The 19,155-nt window shown below is 46.5% G+C and overlaps 2 protein-coding genes and 1 long non-coding RNA gene across 6 annotated transcripts in view; 2 read left to right on the forward strand and 1 right to left on the reverse strand.

Annotated features, from left to right (window-relative positions):
- LOC118239469 lies at positions 1-4,370 on the forward strand. The gene is made up of 2 exons (XR_004771691.1): positions 1-132; positions 2,338-4,370. It is a non-coding gene; the product is annotated as an uncharacterized LOC118239469 (long non-coding RNA).
- Rapgef2 (Rap guanine nucleotide exchange factor 2) overlaps positions 1-19,155 on the forward strand; it is a 277,830-nt gene that overhangs the window by 185,322 nt on the left and 73,353 nt on the right. The gene's annotated exons all lie outside the window — the stretch shown is intronic.
- Positions 10,570-17,583, reverse strand: LOC113832901 (bromodomain-containing protein 4-like). 4 transcript variants are annotated; one of them, XM_035450740.1, is made up of 3 exons: positions 17,411-17,583; positions 16,094-17,372; positions 10,570-12,652 (listed from the first exon to the last, which is right to left on the reverse strand). In XM_035450740.1, the coding sequence occupies exons 2-3, from the start codon at positions 17,301-17,303 to the stop codon at positions 11,856-11,858; spliced, it is 2,007 nt and encodes a 668-aa protein (XP_035306631.1). In that variant the 5' UTR covers positions 17,304-17,372; positions 17,411-17,583; the 3' UTR covers positions 10,570-11,855. The 4 variants fall into 4 exon arrangements, with proteins under 4 accessions (XP_035306631.1, XP_035306632.1, XP_035306633.1 ...); XM_035450742.1 differs by having other exon boundaries at positions 12,063-12,202; positions 12,507-12,652; positions 16,094-17,583; XM_035450741.1 differs by having other exon boundaries at positions 10,570-12,202; positions 16,094-17,583.

A 19,155-nucleotide genomic window follows, 5' to 3' on the forward strand; every position in this document is an offset into this window, starting at 1 on the left:
CTCCAGTGCAGACGCCTCCTGCAGCCAGCAGGCCAGGAAACAAACCGCAATGGCACAAGCCCAGTGATGCAGACCCTCGCCTAGCACCCTTCCAGCCACAGGGCTTTGCTGGCACCGCCACTGAGGAAGACGGTAGGCTCCCCACTCTTACTTAATCCACCTAGCTCTTGGTCCCACTTACTTGGAAGGGTCAGGCTTGCTGTGGAGGATTTTTCTGCTCTTTGACAGGAGGAAGAACTTTTTAATGGTTTAGGAAGTGCTACAGAAGGGTTGCTTGTAAGGAAGTGTGCACATGGCTGGAGTTTTGGTCTTTTTCAGGCTAGGGGTAGAGGCCAGAATCTACTGGATGCTAGGCAAGTTCTACCTAGACAGCCTGGCCTGGATTTCTAGGACAATATTTAGTAAAACTGAAGTTCTTTTGTGGCTCTGTTTTAAGGATAAGAATAAAAACTTCTGGTTGTTGCTCATTTTAGGAATTCAGAGAAACCTGTTGATGTACTGAAACATGGCTGGTTCACATTTTCAGTCGGAGCATTGCAGTTGGACACTTACTGGGTGGAAAGTGGCTTGGAAATGAAGGGCTAGTAAATGCTATGCACACTTTAGGGCTCTCTGCTTCTCTACGGATGTTCCTGCTAACACTGCGTTTAGGGCAAGGAGGAGATCCTGTCCTTCAATTTTTAAGTATTCAGTGTGGTATGCTTTACTATACAACCATTATAGCAAAGTCCAAAACATAATAATTAAATACATATATAGTGTGTGTGCCTGTTGCCTGTGGAGACCAGAAGATATTTGATCCACTAGAACTGTTATAGACGGTTGTGACCTGCCATGTGGGTTCGGGAAGCAAACCCCAGTCCTCGAGCAGAGGACTTCTAGACTCTTAACTGTATTGTTAAAAATGAGGGGCTTGAGGCTGGAGAGATGGTTCAATAGCTAAGAACTCTTGTTGGTTTACCAGAGGACCAGAGTTCAGTTCCTAATGTCCATGTGGGTGGCTTACAGCAGCCTGTAACTCCAAAAGCAGAGACAACCAACACACTCTGCAGGCCTCTGTGGTTCTCTCTCTCTCTCTCTCTCTCTCTCTCTCTCTCTCTCTCTCTCTCTCTCTCTCTCTCCCCCTCCCTCTCCCTCTCTCTCTCTTCCTCCCTCTCCCTCTCCCTCTCTCTCTCCCTCTCTCTCTCCTTCCCTCCCTCCCTCCCTCGTCCCCCCACCAAGAAAAAATTAAAGGAAGGTCTCGACGCACGGGTCTATAGTTAGGAGTGTATACTGCCCTTGTAGTGAAATTCAGGTTCTAACACCCATATAGTGTTACTCACAACTGCCTAAAACTCTTACTCCAGGGGAGCTAATCATCTCTGTGGCTTCCATGGACAACTGTACTCACATGCACATACCACACACAGAAACAGGCATACATATGCTTAAAAATAAATCTTAGAATAGAACTTAAATAGTTATTAATAACTTTCCAACAAATAAGCATGCAATGTATTTGATTTTATTTATTTATTGTCATCTCATTTTGGTTTATTTTGCTGTTATAAAAACATTCTGACCAAAAGCAACTTGGGGAGCAAAGGGTTTATTACATTCCATGCAACAGCTCATACATAATTCAGGGAAGTTGGAGCAGGAACTGAAGTGGAGACCATGGGAAACACTGCTTTCTGGCTTACTCCCAAACTCACATACATCATCGCTTATATACAACCAAGGCCCACTTTCCTAGGGATGGCATCACCTACAGTGGGTGAGGCTCTCCTACATCAGTTAGCAATCAGGGCACTCTAATAGAGACAGTTCCCTAAAATACCCTCTTTCTAGGTTTGTCAAGGAGACAACCTAGACATCACAATTGTAACTTTTTAAGACAGGCCAGACTGGCCTCAGATACTTGCTCCTGGTTTAACTCCTGGGTACTGGAATTATGGACCTGAATGACCACACACAGCTGCCTTTTTAATAGTGTGTATAAGCCAAGTGCTTATATACTCCAAGTATTGGAAGCAGAGGCAGGTAGATCTCTTCATGTTCAGGGCCAACCCTCCCTACATAGAGAGTTCTAGGACAGCCAGGACTACATAGAGAAACCCATCTCAATCCCCCCCAGATATATACAGATATATTGTGTATATGTGTTTAAAGATTTGCATGATGCACCTATTTTTAAACTTTTAAAGTTACCAATAACTGTTTGCCAAAAATGCAAGGGTTTTAAGCGAGCTACATTAAATACGTATTTTCTTAACCCAAGCGAACATGATAGCACAAAAACATTGTCTACATGTTGACTTTTTACTTACTTTGTTTTCCCTCCTGCTGCACGTGCAGAAGATGAACAGGTGTCTGCGGTTTGAGGCACAGGCTTCTTAAACCAGAGCGAGCCACCAAAAGGAGAGCACAAGATGTAGGAAGCATTGGAGCCTTGGCACGCACATCCTGAGGATGGTGGACCAGTTTGCCTCCTTCCCTGCCTTAAAGCAGCATGGGGCTTCTTCTCCCCTTCTTCCTTTCCCCTTTGCATGTGAAATACTGTGAAGAAATTGCCCTGGCACTTTGCAGACCTTATTGCTTGAGATGCACAGTCCAGCAGTCTCCGAGCTGCTGCCTGCCACATCACACAGTATCATTCCAGATTCCAAGATCATCGTGAGGTGATTCCCTCTGGCTACACTTCTCCAAGCCTGGAAGGAGTTTTCAATCTTCCTCTTAGATTTCAATCCAGCCCTAGCCCTCGATCTCATTTAGAAGATGAGAAAAGCTAGCCTTTGAACTACTTGGGGTCTTGAACCCACCAAGGAAGACAAAGACAGACATGAAATCCTTTGAGTACAGTGCTTTGTCCACTTGTTTACAATATCCTTTAAAAAATGAGTTTAAAGATTGTGTTCAGAGAGTAAATGTTATATCCATTTAATGATTACAGTATTATTTTGACCTTAAGTAGGATTGCCAGCCTGGGTTTCTGAAAAACCAAATATGCCGGACAGGGTATGGCCGCACCAAGGAAAGACCTAGCAGTGACGATGTCTTCCCATGTCCTGGCCTTGCCTGAGAAGTGCCCTATCCCAGAAGCAGCAAACATTAGCCAATTACTTAAATACCAAGACTCCTCACCTGCTTCTTCCCCAGTGGGTGAGGTTCTAATGTAAAACTGTTTGCACATGGCCAGGGGAGGGAACGAGGACTCGAGTGTCCTGTCTGAGCCTTATGAGGCAGGACAGTGTTATTTGGGAGTGTGTCCTGCCCAATTACAATGGATGGCAACCCCTGTTTTTAAGTTATGGTTTTTTATTTTTTGTTTTTGGTTTTTTTTTTGTTGTTTCAAGTTTTGTTAATTTAGAGTTTTAGAGCTTTTTGTTTTTATTTTTTAAAAGAAAGAAACATAACTGGATAACATCGCAGTAAAGCAGCTTGGGGTGTTGGAGTGAATGCCAGCTGTTCGTACTGCTCTTTCAAGACAGCCTCCCCTTGTTGAATTGGCACCAGAGAGTATGTCTTTAAACAGGATTAAAGGTCACGTGGTTAGATACACCAGCCTTTGCAAGGTGGGTTAGTCACCAAAGACTGACCTGTAAGTGGCTTCGTGGACGCTGCATATAGAGAAGGCCTAAGTGTAGCGCCCATCTGCTCACAGCTGCTATGAACCCTAGAATGACTGAAAATGACCCCCACCGTTCTATTTTTGTGTTGTTTTTGCACAGACTCCGGAAAAGTGAAGGCTGCCAATCCGAGTAGTACTCAGATGTGAGGGGCTGCTGGTCTTGGATTTTTCCATTAAATTCAGCTGATCATATTGATCAGTAGATAAACGTAAATAGCTTCAAATTTTAAAGGTCGAATTGCAGTGTTTTTTCACTGTGTCAAACAATGTCAGTGCTTTATTTAATAATTCTCTTCTATGTCATGGCATTTGTCTACTATGTATCACATTGTCACTTACGCATTTGTAATTTTACATGTAATATGCATTATTGCCAGTTTTACTATATAGGCTATGGACCTCATGTGCATATAGAAAGACAAAAATCTAGCTCTATCACAAATTGCACAGATGTTATCTAAACATTAAGTAATTGTAGAACATAGGACTGCTAATCTCAGTTCGCTCTGTGATGTCAAGTGCAGAATGTAAAATTAACTGGTGATTTCCTCATACTTTTGATACTACTTGTACCTGTATGTCTTTTAGAAAGACATTGGTGGAGTCTGTATCCCTTTTGTATTTTTAATACAATAATTGTACATATTGGTTATATTTTTGTTGAAGATGGTAGAAATGTACTATGTTTATGCTTCTACATCCAGTTTGTACAAGCTGGAGAATAAATAAATATAACATAAAGCCTTGTCTAAATTTTTAATGAATTGTGCATGCTTTTTGTTTGTTTGTTTGTTTCAGATTTTTTATTTGAATTAGAAACAAGATTGTTTTACATGACAATCCCAGTTCCCTTCTCCCTCTGGTCCTCCCCTACCACGCCCCCCTCAACTAAAACCCTACCTATCACATATCCTTTCTGCTCCCCCTGGATGATGAGGCCTTCCATAGGGTGTCATCAGAGTCTATCATATCCTTTGGGATAGGGCCTAGGCCCACCCCCGTGTGTCTTGGCTCAGGGAGTATCCCTCTATGTGGAATGGGCTCCCATGCATGCTTTTTATTACTGAAATACAGCAGAGACTGCACTACAGGATAAGGCCTCTTGAGGCTGAAGAGTTAAGCCTCTTGGTTGGCAGAAACTGGGTAATAGCCTGTTTGTTTTTCATAGTTCTTTATTGAGTCAAAGAAATTAATACCATTAATGTTAGCACCAATTAAGCCATGTTCAGATTCTTCCATGTTTCTTGAGGCTTACTATAGCATTTGTCTCCTCTGTACCTTGTCTCCACTGTACCTTGTCCCAAAGTGATTCTCTATAATACAAAACAAACATTTTTTATTTCCTGGAATATAGAAAACTCAGAATGACATTGATAGTCACAATCACCAAAAACAATTTGTTTTTGTTGTAGACATCCAACTAGCTGTGAGCTGTTTTGTTTTCACTGCTGAGATTGAACCCAGAGCCTCTTGCCCACTAAGCAAGTTTAGTCTAATGAGAAATAATATTTGGCCCATAAGAGGAGCATTTATATTTTAATAAAGAAGCATTTATATTTTAATAGATGAAAATCAGTTAAGTGCAGCCTGATTAAATACATTTTGAGATTCTTCCCTCAGGAAGATGTCAATAAAAGTCTGAGAAACTGGACTGAATGCACAGAAATTGAGAGACCAGGAAATGGGACAGAGAAGTTGGAGGAAGGCCCTCCCACCCACCAACTTTTGCTAAATCTGTCTATCAAAATGATTAGGAGATTTGAAGAAAAAGGAAAGGTTGCTGTTGTAGCAGTTTCCTTGTTTTAGAGAATATCCTCATCACTTTTTGTTGATGCAAAAAGTAGGATGGCAAGTTACTTATGGCTGCTATCCTTCTGTCTTATTACCCTTCTACACTCTTCAGTAAGCAGCCTTCTGAGCCAAATAGCTGACTCTATGACGTCAGGCAGTAAGTATCTATCAGATACAACTAGTTGTGGGGGAGGGGGACAGGGATAGTTTCCATCTGTGTGAATAATATAACTTTTGTTTACTGCTCTAGTTGGCAGCATGAACCTTGGAGATAGGTTCATGCTAAAAATTAGCAGACTATGCAAGAGCCAGTTTTATTCAGAGCATCAGACAATTTATACCCAGTGGATTAAGAAGAGTCACGTGAGTTCAATCAAAAGGATAAGCCACACTTGGCAAAAGCATCTTCTTCCACAGAGGTATATGAATAACAGCTGAAGTAAGCTCACTCCTGTCCACTACACCTGGGAGGGGCACAAAAGCACATTAAAAGGACAATTCTGTGTTTTTGGAGAAACTGAGGTCCAAAGACTCTTGTTTTCTTGGAGTTTTCTCACAAGCACCCAGAATTCCCCTTGTACAACTCTATTCTTGGGCTGTGTTCCAACCCTCTGCCAAGTTTGTTCTTTCAGTGGTGGAATGAAGCTCAGGGCTGAGAACCTGTTCAGCAAATGCTTTTCCATGGAGCCACACACCCATTCACCATGTTGTAGGGATTTTGTAGGAAGTTTGGATAAACAAATCTTACCTTCTCCTTAATGCAAACGTACATATCATAGCCCTAGATAAATGTTTTCTTCAATCTGTTTCCAAATTAGGAAGCATCTATATGTTCATCTATACTTACTTTTATTACTATTATTTTATATGTATATGTATTGTGTTACATGCATATATCTTGGAGGCCAGAAAAGGGCATTGGGTTCTCTGAAACTGGAATGACAGATAGTTGTAAGCCACTGTGTAGGTGCTGGGAATCAAACCTGGGTCCTCTTGAAGAGCAGCTAATGCTCCAGCCCCATCTAAACGTATATTCTATTATACTTAAAATGTACTTTTAAATGGTTCAGGCCTCTGAGGGTGTATGAGTTAGCATGTCAGATAGGCTTCTGAATTATTCAACGCATTATCATACCATCATACTAAAGAAATAGAGCCCTTGACCCTATAATATTCTCTTTTAAAAAACTGATTCAGGCTGGAAAGATGGCTCAGTGGTTAAGAGCACTGCCTGCTCTTCCAAAGGTCCTGAGTTCAGTTCCCAGCAACTACATGGTGGCTCACAACCTCTTCTGGCTTGCAGACATACATGCAGGCAGAACACTGTGTACATAATAAATAAATAAATCTTAAAAAAAAATAGATTCTCAAAAAATAACTGATTCATGGGGCTGGAGGATATAGCCAAACAAGCATGAGGAACTGAGTTTGGAGCCTCTACACCCACTTAAAAGCCATGGGCAGTGGCTAGTGCTTGTAATCCCAGTTCTGAGAAGGCAGAGACAGGAGGACCAAAGGGTCTTGTTGACCATCAGACTAGCTGAATGTGATCTCCATGTTCATCAAAAGACAGTTCCGAAACCAAAGTGGATAGTGACTGAGGAAGCCTCCTGAAATTAGCCTCTGGCCCACATACATGTGTGAACAGTTAGAAACCCCTACTCATGCACCATGCACAAAATAAATATAGTTGATTCCAGTCTGGAGATGTAGCTCAATTGAGTGCTTGTTTAATAGGCATGACTTAGGTTCCATCCTAGCATCCCACCTGTAATTCCAGCATTCAGGGAATTGAGACAGGGATTCAAAGTTCACAGTGATCCTTTGATACAGAGTTTGAGGCTAGCCTGCACTATGTGAAACCCTGTCTCAAGCAACAACAAAATCCACCCTGATCTGGACAATCAAGATCATGCAGCACCCAAGGAGCCAGGTTGCCTGGAGATTGTGAAGATTAGGAACATCAGCAAAGATGAAGGCTTTCTCAGTGTTTCTTCTAGAGGGCCCAGGTTCTGTTCCCAGCACGCAGTTCAGGCAGCTCACAACTTCTTGATAACTCCTGTGTTAGGGAATCTGACACCATCTTCTGGCCTCCATGGGCATCTTGGAAATGTGGCATATACAAAACAAATACCCCAAGACCATATATAGAGAAATACGTATCAGAGAGATGGAAGACTTTAAATAGATGAGCATTGCCTTAGGGTTTCTACTGCTATGAAGGGACACCATGACTATGGCAACTCTTATAAAAGGAAAACATTACAGTTTCAGAGCTTTAGTCCATCACCATCATGGTGGGACATGGCAGCGTGCAGGCAAACATGGTGCTGGACAGGTAGCCAAGAGTTCTACATCTTGCAGGCAATGGGTGAAAGACCCCGAAGGGATACTTTCGTAGAGGGAGACCCACACACCCAGGAATCAGCGAGGCCACGAACTGGATGCCAAAAAACAAGAGGCTTTATTGGAGACGCAGGTACCTGGGGCGACTTAGCTTCTGTGTGGCTAAGCGCCCCGAGCCAAGGGAAAAGGGGTCCTTATATAGGAAAAAAGGCGCAAGCTAGGAGCAAGGATTCTATTGGATAATTCTAATGAGGCATTATACAGAGCTATTCCCATTGGTCAATGTATATGAGGCGCTATACAGGGTTATTCAAATGAGGCAAAGTACAGAGTTATTCAAATGAGGTGAAACACAGAGTCTTTCAAATGAGGCGAAATACAGAATCATTTCCATTGGATGGTTCAAATGAGACACAGAGCCATTCCAGATCAGCATATTCTCAAGGTCTGGTGTCTGGTACAGCAGACTCAATTCCCCCCCTTGTCCTGATGGCTGACCTTGGGGGCGGAGACCTTGGGACGGAGTGTTTCTCTTCGGGCGGGGCGGGGGCTCAGGGGCAGAGCTCCAGGCCGGCTCACTCGGTGTTTGTCCTCGTGCTGACCCACCTGGTGCTCGCCCTCGTGCCAGCCCACCCGGTGCTCGTTCTCGGGCTGGCCCACCTGGTGCTCATTCTCGGGCCGGCCCCACCCGGTGCTTGTTCTCGGGCCGGCCCCACCCGGTGCTTGTTCTCGGGCCGGGCGGGGAAAGGCCACCGGGGGTGGGGATCGGGGAAGCCGCCGACAGGAGGAAGAGGAGACAAACTTGAGAAAGAAAGGGCTAAGGGACAGGGGTCTTTCATTCCCCCATTTCTCTTGTAACTGAATGGAATCTTTCATTCAGAGGTCTCTAGATACTCTGGATCTATTTGCTTTAGCTGATGATATTGTTGAGTTAAGACTAAGGCCTGTACAACAGATAGTCGTTCTCTGATGAATTGAGTCAGTTTGTTCAGAATGCAGGGACCAAATATGAGGATCAAAAATAGAATAACCAGAGGTCCCATGAGCGTGGATATAAGGGTAGTCAACCAGGGGGATTTAGCGAACCATCCCTCGAACCATCCTTGTTGAGACTCAAATAGCTGTTGCCTCTGTTTTAGCCTCTCCCTAAGTTTGGCCATGCTATCCCTAACTATTCCTGTATGATCTGCATAAAAGCAGCATTCTTCCTTGAGGGCAGCACATAGCCCCCCTTCCTGTAAAAATAATAAATCTAATCCTCGTCTGTTCTGCAGGACCACCTCAGAGAGTGATGTTAAGGATTTCTCGAGTGCACTGACTGACTCTTCTAGGACCTGGATATCCGTGTGCATGGCTTGTTGTAGAAGCTTAAAATGATTAATTCCCTGTAGGGCAACGGTTCCGGTCCCTATGCCGGCTCCTGCAGCCCACTACTATGGATGGAGCACCTTGGGGATGGCTGTCCATGCAGCCTGCTGGCAAGTCTCTGTTATTCTTTAATCATTGATTCAGGTAAAATCTTATCCTTCTCAAGAACTCTGATGCTTTTGACGACTGATAGTCTTGCCAACTTAAAGCAAAACAGATTCCAGTAACAGGTATTTTGGGGTTTAACTATGTGAAGATAGGAAAGTCTAAGATGTATAAAGGTCTGAGAATGTAGTTACAAAGGCCTAAGGATATAAAGGCTTAAGTGATGATAAAATAAGTCGAGACATTAAGAGAATAAAATATGTTCCTGACTTCTCTATTTCTCATGCTACTGTTCATAATAAAGTTCACCAATATCACTATATTGGTGATATATCATAACTACAAGGTCAAGATTAAGATGCTTTTCATTGTCCAAAAAAAAAAAACTGTCTATTTTTAAATGGTAATACTTTCAGCCAAGTTGCTTCTAACATGAATATGCTTCTAACATGTCTAATACTTATGTTTCCACAAACTCTAAGGATTCTTGTAAGTTCCAGGGAGCCGAATCAGATCCAAACAGGTCAGATTCACTCCAGGTAATATTCAACCTTTCCCCGGTCCCAAATTCCCTTCACTCATCTTGGGACTCCTCGGGAACCCCTCCCTCATCTTACAATCTTCCCCTCAAGTGACAGGACCTAAGAAAAAAAATTTTTCTAAACTCAACCTTGTTTTCTGCTCTGTCAACATCTTGCCAGGTCTAAGAGGCGCCAGGGAGTTCCATACAGCCTGGACTACAATGAAACAACCAGCTTCCCCAGGACGTGGCAGCACCCCAACCTTCTCGGGTCCCCCAAAGATGGTCAACGCCCCCACGTCAGCAGGAAGCAGTCTTAAGAATTCGACGCCCTTATTCCTTAACCTGCCATGTCTAAACACCCCACCTTTTTTAATAATAAGTAGAGGTGGGAATGAAAGGTTCAGGCATTATGCTGGCCTGCCCCTGTTACCTGGTGGAATCCACTCAGGCAATACCCTGGTCAGCCCAAGGTTCCATGGGAAAGAAGTCTGTACGCAGGTGCAGAGGACCCCTTTAAAAGATAGGCCCCTGCCCTCTCTCTCTCTCTCTCTCCCCTGTTCCTGCTCTCTGTCCCCTCTCTCTGTTTCCCCGCTCTGTCTCTCTATGGCGACCGGCCATGGCGGTCAGCCATTACCCTGTTCCTCTTCTTAGTCTCCCCATTCTACCGGCCCTTATAATAAACTTATAGTAAATATGTCTGTCTCAATATTTCTCTTTTCTTCTTTTTAAACAAAAGAATAACAGCTATGCCCCCCACTGTTATTCCTCCTAATAATAGGGCCACGGTAAAGGATATTGGCTCCCTCTTATATCGGGTTGATTTCTCTAGTACGCTGTAAACATATTCAGGTTGGTGGTATGTGACTTTGGGCCAAAGTTCTATCAATATACAAAAGTCAATGGTGGTGTTGAGAACAGTGGTAGAGACACAGGGAGTCAACCCAGTACTGCAAGCCCAATAAGTTCCATAAGGGGCAACAAGGTATCGGCTGTCCTGAGATAATGGCTCTACTTGGTTACATAATTCTTGATGTGAGGAAGGAATCCTGCCTATGCATAGCCCCTTTCCTGAGACCTCAGATATTGTGAGCTTGTGCTGCATAGCAGCTCCGCAACTGGTAGGTGCTGAGGTCTGGTTGGAGTAGTTGCCCAGTATTGCCACGCCTTCATAATATGGGGGCCGGGAAACTAGGCATAACCAGCATTCCTGAGTCTTGTTGGGGTCTGAAAAATTTAAGGCTTGGTAAACTCCTTGGATTAATTGTAATAATCTATCTCTGGTACCTGGAGGGTCTCTGGTTATCTCGATGTTTAGGGCATCTGGGGTGGGGGAGAAGGTGACAGCACCTGGTGTAGGAGTGATAGCTTTAGGAACGGTAGGGGGTTTAGGGACTTGAAAATGGGTTGGGGATCTCTGGTCCGCTATTACTATGTTTGGCCCGACTGATTGTTGGCTTAGGGGAGTAATTTGTCTGTACAGGGAGAATAAAGTCACCGGATCTTTCCCTGCTCGGTGCAGCCTGAGTCCCCAGACCTTAGGACTATCCCAAGTAGTTCTTTTTCCAGCATCTGTGAACCTTAGGATGAGAGGGTTGCATTTTCCTCCGGGGGTGGCGCCTTGAAAACCTCCCCCTCCGGCACTATCATAACAAGGTCCGCAGGCTCTTTGCCCACATCTCCATGGTCCTTTCCCTGCGTACCCTGGGATCTCCCTCCGTTTGAGAGTGATGAAATCCCAAGAGGAAGAGGGTTTCCAGTAAGCCTCCCCTGTGGTTTCACATCCCCATCTTGCACAGTACCCTTCCTGCGGCCCCCCGCAGCCATGAGTTGGTTTATGGCCGGGGCAAACATAAAAATCCTTGCTTCTTGTTCCTATCCTTCCCCCAGGGTGGTGGCATCCGTACCCTGGGAATGGTTCCTGGTCAGAGGGATCCCAATCAGACCCTACTAAGTCACATAGGTCGACATAGAGAGGAGGGAACCCATCATGTAGAGTCCCTATATAAGTGCTGAGGTTGGCTATTTCCCCGGTCCCTAGATTGGCTATTTTCCAGGTGATATTATAAACCCTGTGGGGGTTAGTTGCTACATGGGGGGTAAACAGACAACCAATCAACAGGAGGGTGTACGAGAGAGTCTTATCTTTAAAGGATTTTGAGTGCGGTGTGCGGTCCATTCTGATGCAGTGGCTGAATCGGTGGGTCGGGCTGGCTTTACATGTGAAGCATGTATCCAAGCTGCAATGCCGTCTACCTTGAGTGCGGTGGGAGTGGTAAGCAAAACGATGTAGGGTCCCTTCCAGCGGGGTTCAAGGTTCTTGGCCTGGTGACGCCGGACCCAAACAGTGTCCCCGATCTGGTAGGAATGGGGGATGGTGGGATGGTCCCTCTGGTCTTTATAAGCTTGAGCAAGGGGTTTCCAGACCTCCCGTTGTACTAGTTGGAGGGCCTGTAAATGAGCTTGGAGAGAAGGGGAGTTAGCAAAATCTGAGACATCTTGATCAAGAAAGTTAATGATAGGAGTAGGTACTCCATACAGGATCTCAAAGGGTGTGAGCCCATGTGGTCCAGGGGTATTACGAGCGCGGTAGAGTGCTAGGGGGAGTAGGAGGACCCAGTCTCTAGTGCCAGTTGCAAGCGACAATTTTGTTAAAGTCTCCTTGATTGTTCTATTCATCCTTTCTACCTGTCCTGAACTTTGGGGTCTATAAGCACAATGTAATTTCCAATCAATCCCCAACAAGGTGGCCACTGACTGACTTACCTGGGAGACGAAGGCGGGCCCATTGTCTGTTCCCAATACCTGAGGCATCCCATAACGGGGAAAGATTTCTTCAAGCAATTTCTTAGTAACGATCTTGGCTGTTTCATGTTTAGTAGGGAAGGCTTCAACCCATCCTGAAAAGGTGTCTACAAAAATTAATAGATACTTGTATCCATATTTTCCTGGTTTAATCTCAGTGAAATCTATCTCCCAATGTGTTCCGGGCCGGTAGCCTCTGACCCGGTTCCCGGGAGGAAGCTTCAGTCTGGATGCGTTGACTCGGGCGCACGCATCACATTGCTCAGTTACCTGTTTTAGAATATCGTTCTTCCCCAAAAGGAAATTGAATTCCTCTTCTCGTTCGAGGAGCTCCCGCATCTTCTTGGAGCTCAGATGTGTCATCTTATGTAAAAATGTCACTAGGTACTTGGTTACCCGGTAGGGGATGACAGTCTTTCCTTCATAAGTCCAATCCCCGTTTGGTTCCTTTGCGGCTCCCAATTTCTCTAGGGTTTGGATGTCTCTTTGTTCATAGTCCCATGAGGGGAAGGGATGGTCGTTGGTGGGCTCTAGAGCCAGGAGGTTAGTGGTGTCTGTGGTCAGGGCCGCCTCTCGGGCAGCCAAGTCTGCCCTTCGATTGCCCCTTGCTTCGAAAGAATCCCCTTTTTGGTGTCCAGGGCAATGTATGATACTTAAGGCAGCGGGCAGATGAAGAGCCCTTAAGAGAGCGAGGATTTCCTCCTTATTTTTAATGTCTTTCCCTTCGGAGGTAAGCAGCCCCCTCCGTCTGTAAATTTCTCCATGTATATGGGCAGTGGCGAAGGCATAACGACTGTCTGTATACACGGTGAGCCTCTTACCTTCTGCCAATTTTAGAGCCTGCGTGAGTGCTATGAGTTCTGCCCTCTGTGCGGAAGTTCCAGGGGGGAGTGCCTGGGCCCAGACGACCTGATTCTCTGTGGTGACTGCCGCACCCGCCTTTCGTTCTCCTTGATGTAAAAAGCTGCTTCCATCCGTGAACCAGATGTGGTCCGGGCTAGGTAGAGGCTGGTCAGTCAGGTCGGATCTCGCTCCATGGGCCTCGGCCAATACCTGTAAGCAATCATGAGCCTCGGGCTCCCCAGGGAGGGGGAGCAGGGTGGCTGGGTTCAGAGTCACCAAAGGCCCGAAGTGGACCCGGTCTTTGTCTAACAGCATAGTCTGGTAATGAGTCATTCGGGCATTAGTAAGCCATCTGTCTGGAGGCTGTCTGATGACTGCCTCTACTGCATGAGGGGCATGTATGGTCAAAGGCTGCCCCAAGGTTAGCTTGTGAGAATCTTTTACCAGCAGGGCTATAGCAGCAATCATTCGAAGGCAGGGTGGCCATCCCGATGCCACAGGATCCAATTTCTTGGAGAGGTATGCAGTGGGCCTTCTCCAAGGCCCCAGTTTTTGGGTGAGGACTCCCTTAGCATAGCCCTCCTTCTCATCTATAAAAAGTTCAAATGGCTTAGCTAAGTCCGGTAGACCCAGGGCTGGTGATTCAAGGAGAGCCTTTTTGATGTCGGTGAAGGCTTTCTTTTGGGGCTCTTCCCATTTAAAAGCAACCCCTGGCCGAGTGAGGGGGTAGAGGGGAGCCGCCATTTCGGCAAACCCAGGGATCCATAGGCGGCAGAAGCCTGCCGTTCCCAAGAATTCTCTCAGTTGGCGGGGATTTTGTGGGGTGGGAATGTCTAAGATGGCTCGCATACGGGCTTCCGTTAGCCATCGACGTCCATCCTTTATCTTGTATCCTAAATAGGTCACCTGTTTCTGACATATCTGGGCCTTCTTGGCGGATGCCCGGTACCCTAGGCTCCCAAGAGTCTGGAGGAGGGCTTGAGTGCCTTCCTTGCATTCCCCTTTGGTTTTGGCTGCCAGGAGAATGTCATCTACATATTGTAAGAGGATTAGAGCGGGGTACCTAACCCGGAATTCTGCCAGGTCCTGATGTAAAGCTTCATCAAAAAGGGTAGGGCTGTTCTTAAACCCTTGAGGTAGCCTAGTCCAAGTCAGCTGCCCAGAGATTCCAAGGGCCGCGTCCTGCCATTCAAAGGCAAATATAGGCTGGCTGGTGGGATGCAGGCGGAGGCAGAAGAAAGCGTCTTTAAGATCTAAGACTGTGTACCAGGTATAGTTAGGTGGCAATCCACTCAGCAAATTGTAAGGGTTGGGGACAGTAGGGTGTATGTCCTCTATCCTTTTATTGACTTCTCTCAGGTCCTGCACTGGCCGGTAGTCATTAGTTCCCGGCTTCCTAACGGGTAGCAAGGGTGTATTCCAAGGAGATTTACAGGGCACCAGAATCCCTTGTTCAAGTAACCTTTTAATATGTGGCCGAATTCCTTCGCGGGCTTCTTTAGGCATTGGATACTGTCTGACGGATGCAGGAAGGATGGCAGCTTTTAAGGTTACTATAATTGGGGCCTGGTTAATGGCAAGGCCCATTCCTCCTGTTTCAGCCCAGGCTTGGGGAAATTCCGCAAGCCAGTGATCAAGGGTTTCCTGATTGTTCGAATTAGTCCTCTTTTCATGGAGTCTATATTCATCTTCTATGGACATTGTCAAGATGGTAAGGGGAATTCCCTCTGGCCCTGTGACTTTGACTTCTGACCTCTCAAAGTGTATTTGAGCTTTTAATTTGGTCAATAGGTCCCGTCCTAGTAAGGGGTAGGGGCAATCTGGCACATGGAGGAAAGAATGCATAACCTTACCGGTCGCGAGCTGGAGCTGCCGATTTGTAGTCCAATGGTACTGCTTTCCGCCTGTAGCTCCCTGTACCCATGCAGTCCGGTGACTCAGGGGTCCGGGTGACCGATTCAGAACGGAATGTTGTGCCCCTGTATCGACTAGGAAGGTGACCGGATGCCCCCCGACTTGCAGTGTTATCCTGGGCTCAGGGGGGGGCTCCTGGCCCCGACTCCTCTAATCTTCTAGGTTCAGGAGGTCAGAAACCCTTGGCGGTGGAAGCTTGGCCCGGGGGTTCTTAGGGCATTCTCTTGCCCAATGTCCTTTTTCTTTACAGTAAGCACATTGGTCCCTGTCCAGGTGGGGCCCCCTTCTGTCATCCCTCTGTCTATTCTGTCTCTGGCCTGTCACTACTGTGGCCAATAACCTGCTCATTTCTTTATTCCGCTTACGGTCTCTCGCAACCTCTTTTTCCTCAGCTTCCTGTCTTAGTCTTTCCTCTCTCTCCTGAGTTTCCTTCCTCCAACGTTCTTCTCTTTCTGTCTGTGTTTCCCTCTTATTAAAAATACGTTCTGCTTCCTTCAACAAATCTTGGAGTGTATATCCCTGTAGATTTTCTAGCCTTTGAAGCTTGTTTCTTATGTCCGGGGCTGATTGCCAAATAAAGGACATAGAAACGTTGGTGGCCTGACCTGGATCTTCCGGATTATAGGGAGTATACATCCTGTACGCTTCTTTCAATCTCTCTAGAAAAGCGGCAGGTGATTCCTCCGCACCCTGTATTATCTGCTTCACCTGGGCCAAATTAGTGGGTCTGCGTCCTGCCCCCCGGAGTCCCGCTACCAGCAACTGGCGATAGAGACGCAGGTGGGTCCTACCTGCTTCGGTGGTAAAATCCCATTCAGGTCTTTCAAGAGGGCAAGCCGCATCAATTTCATTGGGTAGCTGGGTGGGCTGCCCGTTTACTCCTGGGACATTTTTTCGTGCTTCTAGTAGCACGCGCTGTTTCTCTTCCGAGGTTAAAAGGACCTGCAAAAGCTGCTGACAATCATCCCAGGTGGGTTGGTGAGTCGTGAGTACCGACTCTATGAGAGATGTCAGCCTCACGGGGTCTGCAGAAAAAGAAGGATTATTATTTTTCCAGTTATAGAGGTCCGATGCTGAGAATGGCCAATACTGAGGTTGGCCGTTCAGCCCAGTTCGGAGGGGCAGAGTGGTTGAATCTGGAACGGGCTGCTCCCTACGACCTCTTAGTCGATAAGCCATTGGTGAAGGGTCAGGGGCCGCTTCCGCCAAGGCAGCGGCGGAGTCCGCTTCTGCCTCTGGTGGGGGCGGCAGTGGCGGATATGGCGGGGGCTCCTCCGTTAATAGATCAACCAACTGGTCTTCTCCCGGAGGGAGTACCTTAGGTGTCTTCTTTTCTTTAGCCTTAGTGTCTTTCACCACGGTAGGGTAAAGGTTGGAATGGGAAGGGGGGTTGGGAGGAATCAAAGGAGTGGGAGGTGTAGGGGCCGAAGGAATGGGTCGGTTGGAGCGGTTAGAGGGGGGAAGGAGAGAGGGGCCCTTGGGATGTAAGAAAGGACGTACCCAGGGAGGGGGGTCCTGAACCAAAGCCTCCCAAGTGACGATATAAGCCACTTGATCGGGATGCCCGTGTGGTCCAGGATCCATAATCTTCTCTTTTATCTGGAATATAGTCTGGGGGTTAAAGGTACCATCTCGCGGCCAGCCTACGTCAAAGGTCGGCCATTCTGAAGAACAAAGAGTAATCCATTTGCGTTTACGCACATTAACAGATTGGTTATGAGCATATTCCTGTACATCTTTCCAGTGGGAGAGTGTTAGGGACAAAGGAGTGGTGACAGTTTGCCCCATAGTTTCTAGGCTTAGGAGGGCACAAATGACAGCTACAAGACAAAGACCGAATAACACAGAACAGACTTTCGCAGCGCGGTTTCGACAGAGAGTCGACAGAAGGAATTGAGAGAGAGTCGAGGAAGGGGGCCCTCCTTCCTCGTCCCCAGTAAAGATTGCAAATCCCTCAAGCCGAGGGCCTTCTCCAAAGAGACTGGGAAAATGTCCAGTCATAGATCTAAGTTCAAAGTACAAATCTCTCACCCTGAGGGCTTCCCAAGTTCAAAATACAAATCCCTCTTCCTGAGGGCTTCCCAAGTTCAAAATACAAATCCCTCTTCCTGAGGGCTTCAAACGCTACCAGGACGTCTCCTGGAGCCGCGGTCGGGAGTTCGGACCCGTCAGTCCCTCCTCGGATCCGCCTACAAATGTACACAGCTGTATACTACAAACGCAAGCGCAATTCACAAGACAGACTCAGACCAGACAAGACAAAACAGCGGATCCGCACAACACTTACCTCCCAGACGTGGGTCGGTGGTCCCTGGGCGGGTCTCAATCCCGGACCGAGCCCCCAAATGAAAGACCCCGAAGGGATACTTTCGTAGAGGGAGACCCACACACCCAGGAATCAGCGAGGCCACGAACTGGATGCAAAAAACAAGAGGCTTTATTGGAGACGCAGGTACCTGGGGCGACTTAGCTTCTGTGTGGCTAAGCGCCCCGAGCCAAGGGAAAAGGGGTCCTTATATAGGAAAAAAGGCGCAAGCTAGGAGCAAGGATTCTATTGGATAATTCTAATGAGGCATTATACAGAGCTATTCCCATTGGTCAATGTATATGAGGCGCTATACAGGGTTATTCAAATGAGGCAAAGTACAGAGTTATTCAAATGAGGTGAAACACAGAGTCTTTCAAATGAGGCGAAATACAGAATCATTTCCATTGGATGGTTCAAATGAGACACAGAGCCATTCCAGATCAGCATATTCTCAAGGTCTGGTGTCTGGTACAGCAGACTCAATTCCCCCCCTTGTCCTGATGGCTGACCTTGGGGGCGGAGACCTTGGGACGGAGTGTTTCTCTTCGGGCGGGGCGGGGGCTCAGGGGCAGAGCTCCAGGCCGGCTCACTCGGTGTTTGTCCTCGTGCTGACCCACCTGGTGCTCGCCCTCGTGCCAGCCCACCCGGTGCTCGTTCTCGGGCTGGCCCACCTGGTGCTCATTCTCGGGCCGGCCCCACCCGGTGCTTGTTCTCGGGCCGGGCGGGGAAAGGCCACCGGGGGTGGGGATCGGGGAAGCCGCCGACAGGAGGAAGAGGAGACAAACTTGAGAAAGAAAGGGCTAAGGGACAGGGGTCTTTCATGGGAAGTGGACAACTGTCTGTAACACTGGGCATAGCTTAAGCATAGGAGACCTCAAAGCCCACCCCCACAGTGACACACCTCTTCCAACAAGACAATACCTACTCTAACAAGGCCATACCTCCTAATAGTGCCACTCCCTTTGGGGGCCGTTTTCTTTCAAAAAACAAGCATTTTTACCTAGTTGACAGAGTGAGTCAAAACACTTAGAAGATCTGAAAAAATAGTTTATGAATTATGCCTCTTTTAAACATCCAGTACCAGGAATATGTATGAAAATGTCTGCTTGTGTTTGAGATCTGCTTATATTGCCCACTTGATTTTCACAATGCTGTGACTGTTTAGCAGCAAAACTTACAGAAATTTAAGAAATCTTTGGGTTCCATTTCATGGCCAATATAGATTACAACAACCTTGCATTGGAAGAAAAAGGCTAAATCTAGAGTAAAACACCTAAGGGCCATTTTATGGAGGAGAGTGAAATTCAATGCCTCAAATAAGTAAGCTGCATTTTTTTTTCAGATAGCTTATAAAATTTAAGCTATTAACTATCTGATTTGGTACCAAGGTGTTGATGAAAGCAATGTGGGCATGTGGGAATCAATGAAATAACAGCATCACAGAACGTTGTAGGTTTTCCTTAACTTACATAGATTAAGATCCCCCACACACCTATAGAATTGACTTAGGATCATGTACATTCCTCATTTGTCACTAAGTTGGCA

This window comes from Cricetulus griseus, assembly GCF_003668045.3.
Source record: "Cricetulus griseus strain 17A/GY chromosome 1 unlocalized genomic scaffold, alternate assembly CriGri-PICRH-1.0 chr1_0, whole genome shotgun sequence".
NCBI lineage: Eukaryota > Metazoa > Chordata > Mammalia > Rodentia > Cricetidae > Cricetulus > Cricetulus griseus.